Source organism: Cibotium barometz, chromosome 29 (genome assembly GCF_041138505.1).
Source record: "Cibotium barometz isolate CiBa-2024 chromosome 29, ASM4113850v1, whole genome shotgun sequence".
Lineage (NCBI taxonomy): Eukaryota > Viridiplantae > Streptophyta > Polypodiopsida > Cyatheales > Cibotiaceae > Cibotium > Cibotium barometz.
Window position 1 is genome coordinate 10,526,276 of NC_141074.1, and position 24,921 is coordinate 10,551,196.

General features: G+C 42.8%; 1 protein-coding gene across 1 annotated transcript; it reads left to right on the forward strand.

Annotated features, from left to right (window-relative positions):
- Nucleotides 1–6,012: 6,012 nt before the first annotated feature.
- On the forward strand, nt 6,013–24,555 carry LOC147621826 (BolA-like family protein). The gene is made up of 3 exons (XM_086822848.1): nt 6,013–6,328; nt 23,825–23,892; nt 24,008–24,555. Exons 1-3 carry the CDS (start codon nt 6,074–6,076, stop codon nt 24,174–24,176), a joined length of 492 nt encoding a protein of 163 aa, XP_086678974.1. The 5' UTR covers nt 6,013–6,073; the 3' UTR covers nt 24,177–24,555.
- The last annotated feature ends 366 nt before the right edge of the window (nt 24,556–24,921 follow it).

The window sequence follows — 24,921 nt, forward strand, 5'->3', positions numbered from 1 at the left end:
GGTCTTATGCACGCTTCAAAGGAGATGGTATTCAAGCTTTAAATAAGCACATAATAAAGATGGGTTTTAAGACAATTGAATAGGATCACACTCTATACTACAAGCATGATTTCTTATATTGTATGTAGATAATTTGATACTCACATGGGTCAATGGAAAGCTATGGGAGAAAGTGAAAATATCTTTAAACTCAAAATATTGAGCTACATGACTTGTCTCTCCTTTATTGTATATTGGGGATAGAAGTAAAAAAAGCAAAGACTTCAACTTGCGTACATCTTCCCTTCTAAAGAAGTTTAAAATGAGTGATTTTATGTCAATGACAACACTTTTCAATTGTAGGGGTTGATTTAAAGAAATTTTCAACATGTGGAAAGTCAACTATGAGTCTTATTTATGTGATGGTTTTACTAGATGTGAACTATGTAACTGGCAAATTGAGTCTGTGAGTCTTATTCATGTGTTGTGAATGATGTAACTAGAAAATTGAGAAATGCATCCACCTACAAAGAGGCATTAGGAAATGGTTGATAGAGTAATAAATTATGTTCGTCATTTACAAGAATCATGGAAAAGAGTATAAAGGAAAGGAGCTTAGGTTGAAAGGACATTTAGAATCAAATTATGTATCAGATATAGTGGATTCATAAGTGTGTGTTTATTTTCTTTCTAGGAGATGGGACAATCTAATGACAATTAAAGAAGTAGGATACGATTTTTTGTTTCTCCACAAACTTCCCTTACAACCTCTTACAAGAGAGGCTTTGTGGCTAGAAAGGTTGCATACTAAATTTTGGATAAAGGATTTAGAAACTCCTACCCGAGGGCCTCACTCTTAAGAAAACATCTATATCACATCATACATTCAAACGTAGTAAAAACAAGGTATGTATACGTGGTTTTTACAAATGTATATATTATTTTCTATATTTATACATTTTATTCATATGAATATTTCACATACCTAAGTTGAATACACTAGTAGCTTATAAATACGTATCTCCTCTAAATGTAAGCACTATAAATGGACCTTCTTTAAAAATGGTATCTTGATATCATACATTTTTTAAAGTGAGCCCTTGGGAACTCCCACCACCATCTATCATCTCAAGCTTTAGCAAACAACCATGCTCACACATTGAAGTGGCACATCACTTTACTATAGAAAATGTCCTTTGTAAGAGAGATTATTCTTAAACATGGTGTTGGATATCAATTCTCCACCCTCATATTGTATTATCCAGGCACCAACTAGCTTATGTTTGCATGGCCCCCATTATGATGAGGAATAGCCATGGTTGAGTAGCTGGGTGCCTGACATCCACATATTCACATGCAAAGGTGGCCTAAGAGGCCACATGGTTTAGAGACAGCTTGGATCAGATTTGGCACACTCCCAATTAGGCTACATGCTACACTAAATTGTTATCTCATAATAGTTCACATATGAAGTGGGTAGAATTTACTCTTAGACACCCTATCTTGACATTATGGACCCAAACGGGGCTTAATATGAGCCCAGATGGTTATGGGAGGTGGGGTACGCATCATGTAGTACGCTTGTATGGGCTAAGTCTTTATCACAGATGGTGCAATTAACTATAATCCTAGACCTACGAAATCATCTCATGGTTGCCCCACGTTTATAAAGATACATGGCTGAGAGTCTACGTCATGAATAGTGGCATTGACTATGACCTTGAACCTACACGGTCATATCATGGTCGCCCCACATTTACATGCCTATAAAGATACACGACCAACCCCTTCTCCACAACTTCTACTAGCACACAACCTTAGCAGTCCAGATCATCCACCATCGAGCTCCCTTCAGTAACAGGAGCACACAGGTGTGAGGCTTTGCCGTATATTGTATCACTTCAACAATAGAGTATTCTTCTCTATTTGGGTTATTATGCAATTTGAGTTAAAGTTTTGTGCTATGAAAGATCCTACTTCTTGTGAGTGTTCTCTTGTATACATCGCACATTTTATCCTCTTACATGGTATTAGAGCTCTAGCTTGGTACAAAACTTCTTTGCTAATTGCTATCTATAGTAGTCCCTTAGAGAAATGACATCTTCGACAAGACCCCACCCACCACCATTCGATGTTGATGGAAAGCTTAAGGCACCAATTATCCTCTTTGAAAGTCCAAGCTTAAGGCACCAATTATCCTCTTTGAAAGTCCAAGCTTAAGGCTATTCTTTTCTCTTATAGGCTTTGGGACATTGTCATTGATATTGATGTTCACCCACCACCACCACCAAGGGATGTAGATGATAACCCTATACCACTTGCTGCCAAACTTGTCCATGCATGGAGATGAAGGGATTTAGATGCTCTCTGTGCCATCATCACACGAGTGTGGAAGATAGTGTGTTAATCATGGTTTAGCATGTCTCCATAGTGCAAAAGCATGGACCTTATTGTGCAAAGCCAATACTACGAGCCCGCAAATCCCTCAAGCATTCAAAATCTAAAAAATCAACTTCAACATGAGATGGTAAATGAAGGTGAAAAGGTGGAGGTGTTTCTCACCAGAATCAAAGATCTCTATGACCAGGTGGCTACAACCAGTATGAGTGTGCGCTCCCCGATTCTCACTCCATCATTGTCTAAGGGTATTGCTGCTTAAGTATGATCGTTTTATTACATCTTTGAATGTTGGTGTCATGCCTACTCCTCTCACATTTGAGGAGTTTAGCTCATTATTTAGGGATGAGAAGATGAGAATAAAGAGTCGCCACCGTGGTGAGACTAGACTTTCTCCACTAATACAAAGAAGAAGGTTAAGGATTCTAACTCTTTAAATGAGAAGAAAAAGGCTAAATGATTTTATTATAATAAGAAAGATGGTAAGGATTCTGACTATTTAAATTAGAAGAAAATGGTTAAATGATTTTATTATAATAAGAAAGGGAACATAGCAAAAGAATGCAAGAAAGAGCAAGCGAAAACCAAGAATGGCAATCTAAAGACCAAGAAAGAATCTAGTCATGCTGCAGAAATAGAGATGTTTGTTGCCATTGAAGCATTGTGCAATGAGACAACTAATGTTGCAACACATAATGATTCTTAGATCATTGATAATAATGGGGCTTCTAGGCACATGACCAACTCATAAGGATTGGCATTCCTCCCTAAAGCCTATGGGAGACAACATCATGGTGGCAACAGGCAACAATGGCAAGTGCCCAATCAAAGGTTTAGGTTGTACAAAAAGTCTTTAAAATGTTCTTTGGGTTCTAGATATGAGAGGAACCGCCTTTCTGTCTCGACTTGCGGGTTCACTTTGATGGAGATCAATAAGACATTGTAATGGGAATTCAGAGGAATAACTTATATGAGTTTTGATGTTTGTAATCTAGACTGACTTAGGTAGCAACAAACTTTGGCATGAGAGATATGGGCATCTCAGTATGAAGACTCTTTTAGAGATGTAGAAAGGTAAGCTAGTTGAGCATTTGTCGCCAATTTCTAATAGTCTGGATGTATGTAAAGCTTGAATGATGGGTAAGCACCCCTGAAAACCTTTTTCGTAATGTAATTTTTAGGGCGAAGGCTCCTCTTCAACTTGGACATGCTCATCTCTATGGAAAGATGAGTACAATTGAACTTGGAGGTTCTTCCTATTTTTCCACATTAATAGGTGATTATAGTTGGAAAGATGTGGGTGCTATTTCTTAAGGAAAAGTCTTTGGCTATTGGAAAGTTTAAGAAATGGCTTGCATTGGTTGAAATTGAGACATGAATAAAATTGAAGCATGTCAGAACAGACCGAGGAGGAGGATTCATGTCTGATGAATTCTTGGGTTTCTGCAAGGAAAGAGGCATCAAGAAGTAACTCACTACTGCTCACACTCTGCAACAACAAAATGGTGTTGTAGAGCACAAGAATCATGCTATTGTTGAGATCGCAAGGAGTATGCTATTGTTGAGATCGCAAGGAGTATGCTTAATGGCAAAAATCTACCCAAATCCGTTTGGGATGACTACTCGCGTAAGAAATCTTCAGCTGACACTTGAAAGTTTTTGGGTGTGAATGTTATGTACAATCTCTAGATGCCAAAAGTTAGAATTAGGTTACAACATGGAGTCAAAGGGATATTGCCTCTATAAACGTCATGTAAAGACGATTATATTGAGCTGTGATGTGGTATTCCAAGAATAACCGCGTCAAATGGAGGAGGAGCTTCCTTCTTCTTCATCATGTAACAAGGAAATCACTAAACCACATGCTGCTAGCACATGCTTTCTTGCATTCTAATGGAGGGCAAGCCCCCCCATTTCATATGGACATGGATTTTGAAGATGAAGAACAAGAGCGTGATGTGCCATAAAAAGGTAAGACATTCCCTAAGTGGACATGCAACTTTTGGATGGAGCACCATAGGCTCATGCCCCTCTTCCTCATGCCTGTGGCCATTATTTACGGCTTTGTTGCAAACCATCCCCACCCAATAAGTTTCGTCCTCGAAACTTGGGCATCATCAACATTCAATGTAGCATTGGAGATCAATAAGCCGCACTTGGACATGATTTCACCAAAGTTGGAAGCATCACTTTCCATAGGTTGAAAACTGTGTAAAATGCTCCCAAAACAGTCCCAAACAAGTGCTCAAGGTTGACACTTCACATGCATGAAGCTTCCAAAAGATGAGGATCCATATCTACCATGTTTAGGGCTGCATAACAGTGAATTTCCAGAAATTCCAGCAAGTATATTCACTGCTGTCCGCTCCATTTTCATTCTTGGTGGCTTATCCCTTTTGATTATTTGATTACAAGATGTAATCAAATAAGTATATTCCAGCAAGTATATTCACTACTGTCCGCTCCATTTTCATTCCTGGCTTATCCCTTTTGATTATTTGATTACAAGATGTAAAGGCATATGGTGAAGTTAGATTTGAGGGTTTAGAAGATAAATATCAACTTTAACTTACATGTTGGTTCTTTTAAACACGAAAGCATGTTTCAAGATTTAACAAGCATGCTAGTTCTTTTACAACAAGCAAGCACTTGTCCATTCCAATAAACATGCTTGCTTAGTTTTCCCCCTTAGAACTAGCTAGGCAGTCGATCAATGCCAACGTGTTGGGATTTTAGGTTCACTTGGAATGTAATACTTGATTTTGGACACCCCATACAGGTGAAAATTTGGAATCATGTCATAGATTTAGACTACTTGATTGCTATATTTAGAGTTGTAGAACTCAAGTTATGATTGTCGAGATGTGCCATCTCAACTTTCCAAACGTATGTAAAGTCAAAGACTAGTTTTTCCAGCAAGAATAGGTTAATAACTTAATCATAGGCTTAAAATCTACTATAGGTGGAGGTTGAGAGAATAAAACATCAATCATCTTCTTACAAGATGATGCTTATTGGCATATATAAAGGCTCGTAATAACAAGTTAGCTTGTGTGGGAACTTTTATAAAATTGTTTAATAAGTCGACAATGGGAATTTCTTTGTAAGTTTTCACCATAATACAAAGTTCTTTTATTGCTTCCCTCTTTTACCATGTTACTCCTCAATCTCTTATTTTAGCTTAAGCATTGCAGTTTGCTTTCACTTGTTTACATAAAAACATTTCATGAAAGAAAGTGTTTTACATTGTTAGGTTTTAGTGAACTCAGTCGTTTTTAAATTTACACTTTGGGGGAGGAGATACAAGAGATTCCCATTGAAATTAGGTGATCTGTGGTAGTGGTGAGTTAACTTTCATCCGGGGGGGGGGGTTCCTCTTGAGGTCTTTCTTGGGAGTGGGCGTGATTGGTGTTACAGTGATAGCTTGCTTCGAGGTTTATTGATAGCAGCTACACATGTGATGGGATGATGGAAGCTTTGGAAGAACGTACACAAGTTTTTATATGGGAAGCTCGTTGTCAGAATAGCTGAGATCAATCCTATGAGTATGAGGAGACCATGATGGATGTCCGGTATTGCATTTCCATTCAACAAACTTCTCAAGTTTTTAGATAATAAATTTCTCAAAGGCCTCTAGAACCCCCCGTAATATATATTAACACGTGTGGCACGTACTGTGTAGTGGGGAGTTCAAGCCATGGCAGCTCTCCTTCCATCATTAGCCTCATTTCTGGCTACCCCTTGCTCTTTTTCGTCTTCTTCACGCCCCGTGTGTCCCCGAGCTCTCTGCTTCCGCCATATCCAGTGTCCCAACGAAGAGCTCCGACTGCAAGTGGGCTCTGATTATGGAGCCCCTTCCAGCACCTTCAAACGTGTCTTCTCTGTCAAGGCTATGGATGTCTCAGGACCTGGTTCTATCGAATCAAGCCTCATGGGCTCCATGAAGGAAAAGGTATTTCTCCCTCTTTCTACTGTTTTTACACTGTACGACCGTTCTGACACTATACGATAGAGCCACTTCAACGCCTAGACGGAAGGGAAAGGACAGCTCGCTGTCATGGCCTCCGGTGGCGGGAGGGGAGATCTGGGGCATCCAATCAGGAGGCAGGTTTTTGCGGAATGTTAGCGAGATCAGCCAACTCAGCCCTCTGAAGAATCCGTTGTGCACGTAGTCAGAGAAGGACTCAATGGTTGAAGGCCACATCAGCCTCTGCAGAATGGATTCCCTAGGTGACGGAGACAGGCAAATCGATCAGATTTTGACATCTCACATTCTGCCTCAGATAAGGACAGGCGACTGCAGGAGATCGTGACCAGTCAGAACTGCAGAATTTGATGACCTTGATGGCGACCCAGAAAATAAAGTTTTCTGATTGGATGGCCTCGATCATGCCTTTGACAGCCCCAGTCCTTGATGTATTGGGGAATGGACAAGACCAAAAAACCCCATGAGTGCCTGCAACTGCGAGCGGGTTTCCGACGTGCAGGATCTGACAATTGAACTGTGCGTTGCTGAGTTGTAGATCTCACACTCAAAGAAGATCATTTTATTGTTAGCTCAGATAGGTTTTCCACTGACTGGCAACCATGATGGATTAAAGAATTGTGATTGGGAGGGCTTTTCTTCAAGAGGAGCGCCCACCTGCAGAAATGGCCAGACCAATGGCCATTCTGGCCCATCATGGAAGCTGGGAATCGCACAGGAAGCTGGTTTTGGTGGTGCGTTTTAGGTGAATGACATGCTGGCAATGGGAATTGTAATGAAAATGCTGTGGCAGTTAAAAAATCAGAAGCTGGCCATGATGGTCATGTTACTCTTGTGGTGAAGTTTCTAGAGCTCATACTCAGGAGAAATCACTAGAAAGCAAGTGAAACATTTTTTTAAATTTTCCTATAATCAAAAAATGGAAAGGGCCATTCTTTTTTCTTGGAAGATGGGAAAACAGATTGGTTTGTCATGTCCCATCTCTGCATGGCCAGGTGGCCTTGTTGGGTATTTCGGAGTTAGTCTGGAGTCTTGTCAAGTGTCCTTAGTCGTGTGAACGCACTAGTAGGCGGAACACCCTCTTATTTAGGGTCAAAAGATAAGGCCTTTGTAGAAGTCATGTGTACTTGAGTGACGAGAAGAATCTCTGTAGACCACATGGTAGTATCGCTCATGAGGGCATAAACAGATGACACTGTTGTAGGGTGGCCACCAAAAGCATCCACATGGACCCCTGTGTTGGATAAATGTAATCCCAACTCCTTAGTCCAATTTAATATGTGGTTGTTAGGCTAGTGGTCAGTGGTTGGTGTGTAAAGCCTACAAATGGTTGGTGCATGTTGTTCATGCAACTCATGCAACTAAAAATAGGGTAGAGGAGTCTCTAAATAAAGTACAAGTCGTGATCAAGTTATTATGTAAGTTTGGTTCATGCCTAATCATAGTTAGTGTCTTCTTGTGTTAATCTCAAAGCAATTTTCTGCATATACCAGATTTTTATCTCTCATATTCATGATGTTTTGTACAATCTTTGATCCACCTTGAGTATGTTTTGATCAATCTTCTTAGTTGAATTATCATATCTAACATTTGGTATCAGAGCTTGACCCAATTAGGTTTAGTTGATTAGCAAAAAATCTTAATTAATCTCTCAATCACCATAGCCAGTTTTTCTCTGTTTGAACCACATGCTGAAGATTGTCTTCATGCTTGCACCTGAGGTGATGATACCTTAAAATTGTGATATAGCCTTCTTGCCTTGCTCCCACGCAAGCTCTACAATGAATCTCACAGGCGAATTTCAACGCAGCTCCACGAATTTTCCATCGCCATCAGCACAGGTCGTTTTTTGCTAATTCAAACCATTCGCCGTCGTCTCTACAAATTAGTCAAATTCCTCTGAGGTGATTCAAGTCCATCAAGTGAAGATTCAGCATACCAAATCTTGGAGCATATGGTCCACCGTAACTGCTGTACGAAGACGTTTTTCAGTCGCCTATTTTTTGCAGTTTTTGCTCCAACAACATGGTGATACTTATCTTGATTTATATTGATGATATTTTTATTATTTGGGCTTAAATCATCTATATGAGCAAGTTTTCAACATCAAGCATCATATTTCATCATCATGAGCTTCAAATTCTCCGACAAATTCAACGACAAATTCAACGGAACTGGGTTTTATACCTGGTAAATCAAGCTGGAGGGCTACCTCATGAAGAAAAATCTGTGGAGTACGGTCAAGCCACTTTCTGATGATGAAGCAGGTATTTCTGCTGCAGTTATAAGAGCTACAACGGTTGCACTTCAAGCAAAAGATGAGCAAGCACTTGGTATTATCATTACTGCTTTAGAAGATGATTTTATTTATTATATTGATGATGTTGAGTCAGCTATGGAAGCTTGGGAATTACTAGAACGTACTTTTGGTGCAAAGGCAAAGCATTCCAAGATCAGTTTGAAGATGCAACTCTTTGATCTAATCATGGAGAGTAATGAAAATTTAGCAGCTTTGATTAACAAGTTGAAGAGCTTAATGAGACAATTGGTTTATGTTAAGTCTCCTCTTTCTGAAGAAGATGCTATTGCTATCCTGCTTAAAAGCTTACCTTCAAGCTTTAGGCAAATTGTGACGGTACTTAAAGAGAAGGAGCCAGTCCCTTCTTTGGAAAGTATCATAAATTCTTTGGAGGAAGAAGACAAGAAGATTACAAAGGATGTGATAGATCCTTATGCATATGCTATTACTACGACATCAGCAAAGAAGAAGTGTACTATTTGTGGTCGTACAAATCATCTTACTAAGGATTGTTTCTCCAAACATCCTTGTGAGTATTGTGGAAAGACGAATCATCATCCTCAAAGTGCTACCAAAAAGATCAAAAGCTAGCAAAGGTACATGTGGTTGAAGAAGTCAACCAACAAGAAGAAACAAATCTTTGTTCTAGTCTTAGTATAAAAGATGTAGATGATGAGTATGCTTTTTAGATTATGTCATGTATGTGGTTGAGTCAAGACTTATGTTGTTCCAACTTGACGAGTTGTAGAGGAGAGTACACTACCCTATGTTGTTATTCAGGGGGGACTCTTACTCATTGTGTCAAGGAAGTATGTTAGACTTGGTTCATGTTCTTGTAAGAAGTTGGTCTTAAGGGGGGATTGTTGGATAAATGTAACTTAGTCCAATTTAATATGTGGTTGTTAGGCTAGTGGTCAGTGGCTGGTGTGTAAAGCTTACAAATGGTTGGTGCATGTTGTTCATGCAACTCATGCAACTAAAAATAGAGTAGAGGAGTCTCTAAATAAGTGTGACATGTGAGAGGTTAAGACCGTAGTAATCACAACCTTAGTCTAGATAAACTGCACTTAATGATGTTTAAGAGATAGACAAATATGTGTCAATGCAATGCAGCTATATTAGATGAATGAATGCGGTTACAATGAGATCCAAATGGATCTGCTATGTTGACCTGATGATGAAACGCAGAACTGATGGGCTGAATGTTGATGCGTTTGCTGAAGATGAATGCTGATGAATGATGATGCGTTACTGAATGCGGATGCGTTGGTTGGATATGCTGCTCCCAAAGCTTCCTGGAGGAGATGCGTTGAAGAACACACTGTTGAATGCTGCTATGATGAGCTTGCTATGCTGAATGGAGAGGCGCCTGTATATATATGCATGAATGCTGCTGGTCGGCGAGCATAAGTGCTGTCGGCCAGATGCCATGTCCACAACTGTTGTCGGCTGTCCCATAAATGTCTGTAAAATGCCTATAAAATTGCATAAATGCCAGTAAAATACCTGATGACTCTTGATGATGCTTATGATGCTAAAATGATGCCATGTCACTGTACACCTGAATGGTGTGCACGTGACATTCCCCGCTGCTAAACTGTTTCTGGGTGGTATACCTGGCAACCTTGGACTCCTCTGTGATCCTTCTCCTCCGAACCACTGTCCCCTTCTGTTTGCTGCTGTCGGGACTGAGGTCGTCTGCAGGAGTGAAATCCTTTGAGCCAAGACTCTATGTACTGCGGGAACTGAATGGCAAATACCTGTGTCATCCCTGACCTGCCTGTGGGAACCTTTCACCTACCATCTCCGTCGTACCTGAAGCTCTGAACCTCCTGAGGCGATGTTGGAGCAACTTCCGTCTTCTGTGGAAGAGAAACCCCCTGCTGCTGCCAGTTGAAGCCCAAAACTTATGTCCTTCTTTGATGATGGATGTCATTCTTCCCCAGAGAGTTCATGGGCAACATGTATGCAAGACTGATTGCTAGGATGACTGTTATGCAAGCCATGTGCATCCCTATATGCTGTGCAAGAATGCAGATGGATGGGTTACAAATGCAGACCTAAGGGAAAATCCCTAAGGGTGGCTTGCAAAATTTTGAGAACTGGGTTTAACTGTGCGGAAGCGATTAACATGATGTCTGACTGAATGACTGATGAACTGAACATGCTCTAAGGCTGGTTACCCTGTAACGCTCTGATACCAATGTGACATGTGAGAGGTTAAGACCGTAGTAATCACAACCTTATTCTAGATAAACTGCACTTAATGATGTTTAAGAGATAGACAAATATGTGTCAATGCAATGCAGCTATATTAGATGAATGAATGCGGTTACAATGAGATCCAAATGGATCTATACTGCTGAATATGCTGCCTATATGCTGAATATGCTGAATGAACTGCTGTCCACTATCTTTCCCTTGTCTCCTGGGAAGGAAACGCTGAAGGGATGCTTTGGAACAGATGCGATGCTGACCTGATGATGAAACGCAGAACTGATGGGCTGAATGTTGATGCGTTTGCTGAAGATGAATGCTGATGATGATGCGTTACTAAATGCTGATGCGTTGGCTGGATATGCTGCTCCCAAAGCTTCCTGGAGGAGATGCGTTGGAGAACACACTGTTGAATGCTGCTATGATGAGCTTGCTATGCTGAATGGAGAGGCGCCTGTATATATATGCATGAATGCTGCTGGTCGGCCAGCATAAGTGCTGTCGGCCAGATGCCATGTCCACAATTGCTGTCGGCTGCCCCATAAATGCCTGTAAAATGCCTATAAAATTGCATAAATGCCAGTAAAATACCTGATGACTCCTGATGATGCTTATGATGCTAAAATGATGCCATGTCACTGTACACCTGAATGGTGTGCACGTGACAATAAGGTACAAGTCGTGATCAAGTTATTATGTAAGTTTGGTTCATGCCTAATCATAGTTAGTGTCTTCTTGTGTTAAATCTTAAAGCAATTTTCTGCATATACCAGATTTTTGTCTCTCATATTCATGATGTTTTGTACAATCTTTGATCCACCTTGAGTATGTTTTGATCAATCTTCTTAGTTGAATTATCATATCTAACACCCTGAAGTTGCTTCTTGTTTTGCCATGGAGTAGAGGATACAGAAATCTCAGCAACTGTGCAGGGAATTAAAAAGTACAGAAAGTTAAAGATGGTTGCTAATAGCTATTAGTGGGTAGGTCATGTAAGCTTGGGCTTTTTGTAAAAGCACAACTCACATGTGAGCCCACACCTCAAGCGTGCAGGATTCTATGAGCATGTACCCCAATAAAGCAAGCTAACTCCCAAAATAACAAGGCGCCCAGCTTTTAGCTTTCTTTTCCCTCTTTTTTAACTATAAAAGCCACTTGTGACTAAAGATGCCCAAAATAACCCATGCACATGCTCTCTTTTTTATGAAAAGCGGTGTGTCCCTGTGGTGCACTTATGCGCTCATGCTCTCAGCCACGTGTCAGGACTGCTGCCCACCATCTCTCTCTCACACACACACGTGGGTGTGTGCTATTATATGACCAGCAGTGCGGTCTGTTTCACAGACATCATCCCATCGTTTGTGTAAAAACAGGGCTGACAGAGCATGACTTATTGACCAGTACACTACAGTCCACTGCCTCTCTCTCTTCCTTGCGACTTTTCTGGTTTTCAGATGTAGGTACTGCTGTTCACAGCCTTAAACAGAAAAAGCATGCAGTAGAGTCCAAAAAGCATAAACTCCCATGCACAAGCAAAAGCGCATGGGATTCATTTTTCTCTGTAGTACGACGCAACAAATCAGTTCAAAAGCCTCCTGTGCATGAGAACGACCAAGGTGTTACCCTCTAAACATATGCACATTGGAGCTGTCAAGAGAACAAGCAAACACACAGAAATGACAAAAAAGCTCTTGCTCTTTCCATAGACATGCAACGATTTCAAGAGCCGTGTGAGCATACTTAACCACGCCTTTGACTCTACTCCGTCTTCCATCCTAAGTGTCCCATACCATCGGGCCTTGGAAGTCAAAAAGCAGCCCACACATTAGAACCCAGAAAATACACGTGATGGATTTTCTCCTCCCCTTTTGGAGTGTTCCTAGCTAAATTCGAGAAGGCTTGACTTTGATACCAATGTAAAGCCCGCCGACTAACAAACCTTGTGATTAACAATAAACAAAAGGGAAACACACAGTGTGTCATAGACATTGGCATCTAGCTCGCTGCCCAACTACACAGCCATTCAGGCTCCCCCCTGAGCAAAGGGGGATAGTAGCATCGGGGACATGGCTCCATGTGCAAAGTCTTGGGCGTCCCATACCACCGGTACACGGCATCCCATACACTACTACACACCCATCAGATGTAAGCACGGAGTAGTCTCAAGGCCTGGAGTCCAGGTCTAAGAAGCTCTCCCTCAAACTGACTCATAAACTCATATATAGCTTGCTATAAACTAGGAGCCAAATATAGCACATGTCACAAAAGCTATTAAGCCCCCCCCACTTAAGATGCCTAACCCCCTACGCCGCTGAAGGTATTAACCGTGACTAGCCTTGGGACGTAACAAGGCCGGGGAACGCTTAATCAACAACCTCGTGGAGCGATATCTAGACAGAGGAATCTTGAACCTCTTGCGGGGTGGGTGGGCCCACCTCGCTATTAAGATCCTGGTCTTGGGGTAAATGCTCATAACAGTTACCGGTTACCAGTAGCAACCGTTGCCTTGGGAGTCCCACTAGCCTAGCCCTTTGGTTGTCGTTGCCCAATTAAGAGAAATGGGGGGGGGAGGGGGTTCTGCAATGAGGCCGCTGGGCTGGTTTGCCAGCAGCCCGTGTCCTGAATGTGTTGGGCATTGGGTCTACATGGCCATGCACTTGTCCATTTGGCTAAGGAGAGGGGTGGGGCTGGCTGTTGGGCTTTTTTCGGAGGGAATTGAAGCGGGTTTGAAGGGTGACCTCTCTGGACCTGACGTCAAGGGCAGGCTCTAGCAAGTGTCCCATTTGTTTGCAAATGAAGCAGTGCCCGGGGAGACCTGAATACTCCACGCTGGAAAATTGGCCCCTCTTGAAGGAGGCTTGGCAACATGATGACCTACGGGAGAGCCTTTGGGGAGGCAGTGCATACTCTGATGGAGGGAATCCCATCTGTCGTGGCCACCACAGAGGTTGCAGCTTGGGGGGATTGTCCAATCAATCAATCAATCGACTGTAGGAGAGGGATATGCTCCTTACGGAGGCCTAGGAAGCAAATTGTGGCGGGGAAGCCAGTCAATTTGTCAAAGGGGTCGAAGCCATGATGCCATTGAGAAAAAAATACTTAAGTTGTGCATACCGTGATAGGATTCGGTTGAAGCGCTCTCTCAACCGCGGTTGCAGGAGAGTCAAACACTACCTGGGCATAACCATGCCCAAGAAAATGAATATCGATGATTTTGTTAGGCTTGCCAACGAGGGCTGCTTGGAGCAAGTCTTTATTTTGATCATGTGTTGGGCAGCTTCCCATGAGCTTGCAAACCAATGAAGAGGCCATGAGGGAGGATATTGTTGATTCCAAGAGCTTGAGGTCTGCATTGGAAAATAGGCTAGGGGTGGCGGCCTCAATCGGGGTTGATGGACGTTATGTACTTGGAGCTAATCCTCGTATATTGAGTAATTTTTCTTTGCCATGTTGAGTTTGTGGCTCATGTGGGCCACAAGATGGCCGTCTTGTTGTTGCAAGAGAACGCTAACTGCTAGCATCCATAATGACCACAAATGGATCATTCCAAGTAGCCAACTCCAGACAAGGCGTCTTAGAGAGGCCCTTCCAAGATGTACTTGTTGTGGGGCATTAGGAAGTCTATTCTCGATTGTTAGCTTATTGAGGGCACGATAGTCGATGTTACGACCCTGTGTTTTTCTCTTGACAGTTTGCAAGTGTGCATGGGGACATGGTGGACAGTGTGAATGGCACCAGTTTGGGGGCCAAATGATTAAAGTCCCTTCTCATAGCCCATGGGGACAAAGGTTAGAGGTGACAAAAGGGTTAAAAATCCAATAAAATAAAAGAACACTCTTTTTGAAGCCCTTTTTTGAGGGGTTACACTATTATTGGGGAGTGTGCTTTTTGGCTCGTGGAAAAAGGTTGGCAGGCTGGTCGGGCCAGCAGACTGATGCGCTTCAATATGGGGAAAAAGTCGGGCAGGTGCAAAGGGCTCTCTCTCTCTCTCTCTCTCTCTCTCTCCCCTTCGAAGGCTGGCGGTTTGGGCTGCAGGAAACGCAGGGCTGTCCACGCCTTTGGGGAGGAGGTCGGGCTGCAGCATGTGTACTTTCCCTTTTGGCTACTGGCGGGCTGTCTGCAAGAGGTGCAGTATGACAGGTTTTGCTTCTCCTTGTGGCGACTGGTGGGTAAATTGCAGGCAGCGCACAGTGAACGGCGCGGCTGGACTACGTTTGCTCCCTCTCTCTCTCTCTCTCTCTCTCTCTCTCTTTGGACAGCTAGTGGGCAGACTGCAGGCAGTGCACAGCTGAGCAGGAGTCGTCGGGCTGGACTGCTCTCCCTCTTTGGCTGGCTAGGAGTCGGGCAGCATATACATGCTTTGGCTCTCTTAGAAAAGGGGACTGAGGGCTGGGAGATGCGCTATCTCTCGTTTTGAGGACTGACAGAGTTGAATAGACTTTTCTCTCTCTCTCTCTCTCTCTCTCTCTCTCTCTCTCTTTTGTTTGGAAGAGGGGCGGGAATAATTTCAAGAGGACCAAAGGGCCACTTTGAGACTGTTTATGGGCTGCATGGGTTTCCGGTTGCAAGTACAAGTCACTTGGATGTGTTTCCTGGCATGGAAGTGATGCAAGCTCACATGGGTGCATGTTCATAGAGTAGATTGCTTTCTTCCTGCTTGAAAGGAAAAGAGGGACCTACAGTTGTGGGCATATCTATGTTTCTAGATGTTTCATGAGGAAACATGTCACTAGATGTATGCCGTTGTTGGCACTGTATTTGGATGGTGCTTTGTATGGTTCTGTGTGGAAATAGGACAAAGGTTCCAAGGGGAGACATGCCTATGGGTTTCATGTGGAAACAGGTCGTAGGTTTCTCAAGGAAACATGTTTTTGGTTTCTCTAAGAGATAGGTCACATGCAGGCAGTGGGTATAGGAATGGACACATGTTTGGTACAGCCTTGCTGGTGATTGGATAGGGGTTTGGGAATCCATGATTGAGATGGATAGTACCCTTGGAAGGCAGAGAGGGTTGGAACAGGTCTGTTGACTGTATGGTATGCTGTGCTGTGATGTGAGTTCTCTTTTGGGAAACAGTTTGGAGTCTTTGTTGTGATGGAGGAGCATTGCATGTGTTAGGGTGTGATGCTATTCATAGGGTGAGAGGCTATGGATGGTTGTGGCAGCCTTGATCGAGGGAGAAAGCTTTTGTGTACAGGACTCATGTGAAAGAGTGTAACACGCGGAAGCTCTGGGGAGTCTTCTTTCAGCCCTAAACACTCCTGGAAACCATCTGATGCAAAACGCAGATATATATAGAGAGAGATGTGCTGGAAATTCAGTATATTTCATATGGTATATTTCTACTACAGCCATAGGCTGTCTTTATAAAAGGTGAACACCCAAAATCCTCTACTATTTGGGACCCACTCCCTAGTGGAGTGAATGGTCATAACATGAGCACTTGGTGCCTTTTATAGGTCCTTTGGAGCATTGGAATGCTGGTCGACTGCTGGTCGGCCAGCCGACTGGCTTAATTCATCATGAATGCAGTGCCGACTGATCATAATCCATGTAATGATGCGCTTTTCAGTTGCCTTGTCTTCTGATACAGCCGACGTCATCTTTCATGCAGCCGACAGTCCCTTCTTGCAGCCGACAGCATCCTCTTCATGTTTTCCATGCCTTGCTCCAACCTACACTGCCAAAAGTGCTCTGTGCTCCATCATCCTGACTCTACCTGGATCATACTCTTTATTTGGCTGCCTCTTCTGGATTTAGTCCTGAAAATGTCCATGGCATCTATGATGCACATGACAGAGGCTTTTGATGTGAACACTAGTTGGACTTGTTTGTGGATGCCGAGTGGACAAGAAGCCACATTCAAATGCAGGCAGCATTAGGGTGCAAGATTCATGAAAAATTTAGAGATTTGTCAGATTTTGGGGATTTTCAGAATTTGGAGATTTTTTAGAAATTGCACAATTGCATTTACAGGACACAGAAAATTGGGGCTTTTGTGGAATCATTGCTTAATCGCAAAATTGAAGCTCATTGGTACACAAATTTTTAGGGCTTTTGTCAATTATGTGCAATTGACACATAAATTAGCCCATTGGTGCTCAGAAATTTTGGGATTTTCAGGATTGTAGCTTGAAATTTGGGGCAAAACATTTGTACAGGACATTGTGCTTGCTTGACATCGCACTTCGGTGCATTTTGGATTTTGCATGCAGGTGCTTTTTACAGCACATTTGGTTGCATGTGTTTGCATATCTCTTGGTGAAGAGATTTGAGCAAATGGCTGGAAATATGATCGACATATTCGGGGTTTTGTCCCAAGAGGACAAATTGGATGGCAGAATTACTCCCTTTGGAGTTTCATGGTCTGAAACCTTCTTGTGGCCAAAGGATTATGGGGTTATGTGTCGGGTGAAGATGTACGCCTTGTTTGCATAGCACCTGACACGCTTGGCTGTGGTGTTCAACAAGCAGCAGTACCCACTCCTCTCTCACAGGAGCATAAAAGATGGGATACTCGAGATGCCCAAGCGATGGCTTTGATTGCTTTGTCAGTAAAGCGATCAATCATACGCATATTCGGTCTTGCAAGACCTCACGACGAGCTTGGGATGTACTTGAAACCATGTATCAGGCAAAGAATGAGGCTAGGGTTGTAGTTCTCAAGAAAGAGCTTGAGAAATTGGACATGAATGAAGGTGATAGTATGGCTGATCATCTTATGAAGATCTAGGATCTTCGGGAGCAGTTGCTCAACATTGATGAGGTCGTTTTCGAAAAGGAGTTGGTTTCCAGAACACTATCATCTTTGCCAGAACCCTACTCGAATTTCCACACATCGCTCATTCTATCTATGCGGGGTAATCCTAAACCAATCTTGTTTGAAGAGTTGGTTGGTTTGTTGCTATAGGACTAGCAGAATCGGAAGCACAAATCTTTCAGCATGCGTGGTGATGAGGCTTTTGTTGCCCAAGACAAGAGCAAGGAAAAAGCTAAACATAGTTTTCAGCCAAAGGCTGATTCGGGACAGCCTTCACAAAAGGCTAAAAATGATGTAGGAAAGCCCAAAAAGAAGGGCAAATGTCACTACTGCAAGAAGCCAGGTCATTACTTGAAAGAGTGCAGAAAGAGGCTTGCAAAGGAGAAGAAAAAGGAAAGCGGCATGGCTGTAGATTCTTCTTCATCACCTGCAAGGAAAGATGATGCATCAGTAAATCTTGCACTTGCAGTTATGATGCATCTTTGGAGCATATGTCTCTCAGTGTCAATGAAACACACGACACATGGTATTTTGACAGCGGTGCTTCTAAACACATCACCTCTCGGAGGGATTTGTTTAAGAAACTTATGGCTGCCCCAGAAGGCAAGCTGGTAACATGTGCAAACAATTCTTCTTATCCAGTTCAGGGTGTTGGTGAGGTGATCCTCACAACAGCAGATGGTGCAGACTTATGTCTTTCAGATGTTTTGTATGTGCCGGGGATTAAGAAGAACTTGTTGTCCGTCTCCTCTTTTGCTAACAATGTCATGTGCAAGTTTGCCCATGGACATGTCCAGAAGCTAGTCCAGAAGGGGCAGCCAGGAAAAGATGACTAGAACTAGGATTTTGAGCACAAAGTGCAGATGTGGCAGAATGGGGCATGGAGAAGGACATGAAGAGGATGCTGTCGACTGCATGAAGGGTCTGTTGGCTGAACCAAAGGAGAGTCGGCTGTACCAAAGGAAGGTGGTTGCAGGCGCTTCAGTATTTGTGGATTTTATGACCAGTCGGCCAGCACTCAAAGTGTCCAAAGGGCCTATAAATAGGCATGTGTGCTCAAGGATAGACTCATTCACTCCACTAGGTTGTGGGTCCTTTGTGTAGGACTGTTGTGGTGTATTCTACCTTTTCATGAAGGCAGCCTATGGCTGTAGATTTAGGGTACCTTTTTGTACCATATGAATATACTGAATTTCCAGCTATCTCTCTCTCTCTCTACTCTCCCTTCTGTCTGCGTTTTTGCATCAGCATGTTCTAAGTGGTGTTTAGGGCTGAAAGAAGACTCTTAGAGCTTCCGCGTGTTAGAAGTCAACTTTGAGGACGATAGATGCACAGTGAAAGACCGTGAAGGTGGCTATGCATTGGTCACTCCCGACACATTGTACCATGGGTTATATCGGCTTGATAGGTTTGACAAGAGAGAGCATGATGCTCATGTGGTTACCACTCTTACACCTACCATGCACGAGGCAGAATTGTGGCATGCCAGGTTTGGACATGTGAATTATGGCAGTTTGATGCTATTGCAAAGGCATAATATGGTATAGCATATGCCTCATGTAGAGCTGCCACCAAAACATGTATGTGAAGGGTGCATTTGGGTAAGATGCATAGAAATGCATTCCCAAAAGATGGATCAACAAGGGCTGTCCGGAAATTATAGCTTGTGCACAGTGATGTGTGTGGTCCTATGAGGACACCATCTTTTGGAAAGCATCTATACTTTGTAACCTTTATCGATGACTACTCCAGATTTGCATGGGTGTATCCTTTGAAGGCCAAATCTGATGTATTTGCATGTTTTTAGCATTTTGTGGCACAAGCTGAAAATCAAACAGGTTGCAAAGTGCAAATCTTCCGTAAAGTTCGAGGGGGGAAATACATGTTCATTGCTTTCAAAGCATTTATGGCAGAGAAAGGTATAAAGTATCAATATACGATGCCATATTCTCCTTAGCAAAACGGTATTGCTGAGAGAAAGAATAGGTCTTTGATGGAAATGGCTAGATGCATGGTTAAAGGCAAAGGATTGCCTCACAAATTTTGGATGGAGGCAATAACGTGTGCTACACATGTGTTGAACAGATGCCCTACCAAAGCATTGAAAACCATCATGCCATATGAGGCCTAGCATGAAAAGAAACCTAAAGTTGATCACTTTAGAGTTTTTGGATGTATAGCATATGCACATGTACCTCAGCAGTTGAGAGGTAAGCTTGATGACAAAGCTACTAAGTGCATATTTGTGGGTTATAGCGGTGGCAGTAAAGGCTATCGTCTCTTTAATCCTTCCACACAAACGATTTTGGACAGCAAAGATGTTGTATTTGCTGAAAATTCAGACCAGCCATTGGCTGAATTTTCGGACAGCCACCTTCGGGCCCACATAACATGTTTGAAGGACTTCTCCTGTTGGGAATCGATGGCTCTATAGATTAGCCATCAACTTTGCCCAATGGACAGCATTTGGGTGCTCCAAATCAGCCCATGAATGAGCTCATTACACCTCAAAATGTGGAGGCAGTAGTGGAGCAAGAGTGAGGAGGCTAGAGTTGTGCCTCGTTGGTTGCTCCGTACTTTACAGGAGAGCAAACTTGCAGCTCCACTTGGTAGCAGGACACGGGCTGGTTCACGTAATGCAAGAGAACACGCAGATGTTGCTTGCATGAGTACACTTTGTTGTAGATGAGCCAGATTCATTTGAAGAGACTCATGAGGATGAGCATTGGATGCAAGCCATGCAAAATGAGATGGATTCTATCCATAAAAACAGCACTTGGGATTTGGTAGACTTGCCTGCTGGCAAGAAGCCCATTGACACAAAGTGGGTTTACAAATTAAAAAGAAAGTCTGATGGTACCATTGACAGGTACAAGGCCAGGCTAGTAGCCAAAGGATATGCCCAGCAAAAAGGCATTGACTATGATGAGACTTTCGCACGCACTTCTTGTATGGCCACAGGTAGATGTGTTGTTGCATTGGCTGCTCATCATGGATGGACAGTGCATCAATTGGACATAAAATCAGCTTTTCTCAATGGGGACTTGCAGGAAGAAGTGTATGTAAATCAGCCCATTGGTTTTGTGTTGCATGGTTAGGAAAACAAAGTATGCAAGCTTCGAAAAGAACAGTCCAACGGAGAGCATCCTCTATGTGAAAGAGGATCATGGTACTTTGATTATGCTCATTCTTTATGTGGATGACATGTTGCTAACTGGGAATGACATGGATAAAATTTCAGCATTCAAAGCTGAATTGCATTCGTCATTTGAGATGACAAATTTGGGATTGTTGCATTGTCATTTGGGCATACAATTTGTGCAGACAGATGTTGGGATTTATGTACACCAATCGAAGTACATTCAAAAGCTATTGCACAAATTCGGGTTTCAAGATTGTAAGCCCATCTCTACTCCGATGGAGCCAGGGCTGAAATTGAGTATGTATGATGTTGGAGAGCCTTTTGATATGAGTGTTTACAGCCAAGCAGTGGGTTGCCTCATATATTTATGCAACACATGTCCAGATATTAAGTTTGGGGTTTCCCAATGTAGCAAATTTATGCACAGCCCAGGTACAAAGTATTGGAAAGCAGTGAAGCAGATCTTCCGCTATCTTCAGGGCTCCCTGGATCTTGTGTTGGTATATCCTAGGGGGGGCAGCTTGCAGTTACATGCTTACAGTGATTCAGACTGGGTTGGTGACTATGATACACGGCAGTCCACTAGCGGGAATTGTTTCTTTTTGGGGCATTCATGCATATCATGGCCTAGCAAAAAGCAACCCATTGTTGCCACATCTACTTGTGAGGCTGAGTACAAGGCAGCCTTTATAGCCACAGTAGATTGTGTATGGCTGAGGAGATTGATGACTGATCTTCGTGAGTGTCAACAGACACCCACCACCATACTCATTGACCGTTAGAGTGCTATAGCTGTGGCACGAAACTTGGTGTTTCATGCACGCACTAAGCACATAGAGATTCATTATCACTATGCCAGAGAGAGGATTCATGCAGGGGAGATCACATTATCATACTGCTCTACACAGGACAATGTTGGAGATATGTTCACGAAGTCATTGCCTCAAGAGAAGTTTGAAGCTTTCTGCAAAGCTCTAGGCTTACTCTCCTACAGAGAGTGATCTGCTATCGACCTTCTACAAGTTCACATTGCCACTACAGAGGGGGTTTATTAGCATATATGCTATGAGTAGTGCTACATGTGAACATGGGCTAACCAAGGGCACTTTTCGCCCTTTGGGTTTTTCCCCTTGGATATTAGGTGTGAAAGGACACCACACTTATTTTATTGTATTATGATATTGTGGAGTCAACTCCCTTGCTCCACACATCTTGTATCTATCTACTTTGAGAAGCTATCACCATCTCTCTCACACTCTTGAGAGCTTGCTGCTGTGTACCATCTTGGTGTGTGTGTGTGTGTGTGTGTGTGTCTTTGTTCCTCTGAAACCCTAATCCCCAACAACAGCAACTTTGTCTTCGTCTAGGTTCACATTTGAGGTTGGCGAGCTGTTGGGTTATTGATCCGAACTTGGCCAAATGGTCACTCAAGTCTTCATTCTCATTTATTTTCAGATCATAAAATTTGAGTTAAAAGGACTTTAGTAGAGTTTGTGATTTTGTTGCCAAAAGTACCTTTGAGATTTGGCCAAATTTGCTTTGTTGTGGACTTGAAATCAATATGATGAACTAGTGAGTTTGTAAGTCCGAGACCTAAGGTTGCGATGGCCCTTTGGTTGTGTTGTTGCCACAGCTTCAGCTTAGGGGCCGAGGCTTCAGGGTCTTTTTCTTGCTGGGAGATGACCTTTCGTAGCCCTTTCCGCATGAGAAGCATCTGCATCTTTGTCTGCCAAGTGGGGAACCCACTGCCAGAGAACTTTTCAACTAATGAGGACACGGTAGATGTTGGGAGCGCCATAATGTTAAAGCACCCACTGCCACAGAACTTTTCAACTAATGAGGACACGGTAGATGTTGGGAGCGCCATAATGATAAAGCAGAGGCAGCTGGTCAATGAGACAGTACTCAGAGCTAAGGGCCGATGAGATCTTGCATATGACATGGATTTTGATGCTATCAGTATTGCTGCTCGAATTGAACAGGTGGAGTCGCGAAGAGCTATTAAAGGCATTCTGTAGGAGAAATGGGTGGGGGCAAACCGTAGGCATGACAGCGCCAAACAACGCAGGCTACAGCCTACAATGCTGGTGGTGGGTAGCTGACAGATGGCAAGGCATCGAAGGTGAAGGAAAGCTAGTGGGCAAGGTCGTGAAGGCGAAAAGAAGTCATAAAGGCCAAGAACCCCACCTCGGTCCGCCCAGCTGGGGGAGCTGCTGGTGCTGCTCAGCTCAGCCAGCATGCTATCATGAGGTTCGTCAGCGGGCAGAGATGCAGTGCGACACAAAGCGGGTTCCGGCGGGAACAGCAGATCTTTTGGCGGGCATGCGAGAGGGAGCTGGTGCCCGAATAGGAGAAGTACCTCGTGAATAGGCAACAGGGACGATGCTAGCTCTAATAGGTCATTGAGCTATGGCGAGTACACCCAAAGAGAGATGGTGAACTGTGAACAGAAAGAGTGATGGCATGACTCAATGACTGATTGATTGATCTGAAACTTCAGTCAAGTACAATGTTTTTTGTAGGCTTAGAGCCTTATCTTTTGACTCAATCAAACACAATAAGGAATGACACATGGCAAGGCCATTGACATCATTGCTTATGTCACACACACATAATATCTCAGCCTAAGAGGCTGTTTACGCACTTACAAACATATAAGGGCTGTTTCACACTTATGAAGCTCCAAATACCCAACAGGGTGACCTTCACATGTAAATCCCATATGAAAATGTGGCGGTTAGCATTTATGCCAAATTGCAGGAAATAGCAAGGCCATGATTGAAATTTATAAAAGAGAGTAGAAAATGTAGATGATGGCTGCAATCTCCTGGCTGGGTGGGTGTATAACCAGAGTTTGTTCTCGTTCAAGTGCTGCATTGGTTTGTAAATATTCTTATGTCTACTAACACGTGTAATGCATTTAAAGAAAGGATTTATTGGTTTGGTTACAATTAGCCCTAGAGTCACTTGGCCCACCTCCTTTTTGGGTGTGTGCTGCAGTGAGCCTCTATACTTGAAGTATGAAGTTGGGTGTTTTGTGTACAGTTGAAGGAGCACCTCAATACAAATGAGGTTGTTGTAAAGGATGCTTATGGTGATGGGCGTCATGTAAGGTTTGAATGATCCTCTCAAAGCCTTAGTTGCTGCATCCATTGTTTTGAAATCTGCATGCTGGCATGCTTGCGTCAATGGCACTGAGATGGCTTGGCTTATGACTTCTTGTCACAGCATTGAGGTGGTCTCCTCAGAGTTTGAGGGGAAGTCAAGCGTGAACCGGCAGAGGATGGTCTACAAAGCTATTTGGGAGGAGCTTCAGACCACTGTTCATGCTGTCGATAACATGCGCACTTTAACCCCAGAGGAGGCTGCTCGAGAAAAATCAAAAGAACCAATCTAGGTTCTCAATCAACTTGGGTTAGACGTACCTGTTTTTGAATGCTTGAGACTTGAAAGCGTTTGTTGCTGATCAGGTTACAAAAGATTGAAGCCCCATTTAGTTTGTATAATGTCATAGAGCACTAAAACGTTGGCAGCAATTGCTAAAGAGGTGCTAGAAAAGGGTCACGCCTAGTATGTTGTTACTTCTTAATTTTCGTAGTCTTTTAGTCAGTTTTGGAGCACTTGAATTGAATAGCATGTACACTGAGTGCATAGCTTGTTTTGGTAGTGCTGAAGTGTGGCTTCACATAAGAATGAAGCTTGTGACATTTGTTTTCCTCAATTGTTCTTCATTGTCCTTGCTACAAGCAAAAATCAAAGATGATAATAAGCTTAAAGATGGCTGGAATCTCCTATTGAGAATGATGCAAATGCAATATTAGTTTAAGGGGATCTCTTCAAACATTTAGGGTATGCAATCAGTAACATTTGTCCGCATGTGGCAGAATAAGACCTTGTTAATCGTCATCGTGACTGTTGAGCCATACATGTAAATTGATCCAGTCAATAATGTAGTTAATCTTTTTGAGAGAATAATTTTATATTGTCCACAGTTTTGTGGTTGTCTCTAACAACATAATGCAGGTAGTTTTTATAATTGGCTTTCAAGCTCTCTCAATGTGATCTAAATGGCTTGATGCCTTACATTTTTTTCACCATTCCAACCCATGTTTTTAGAGGAGGTTCAACCACTTTAAAGCAAG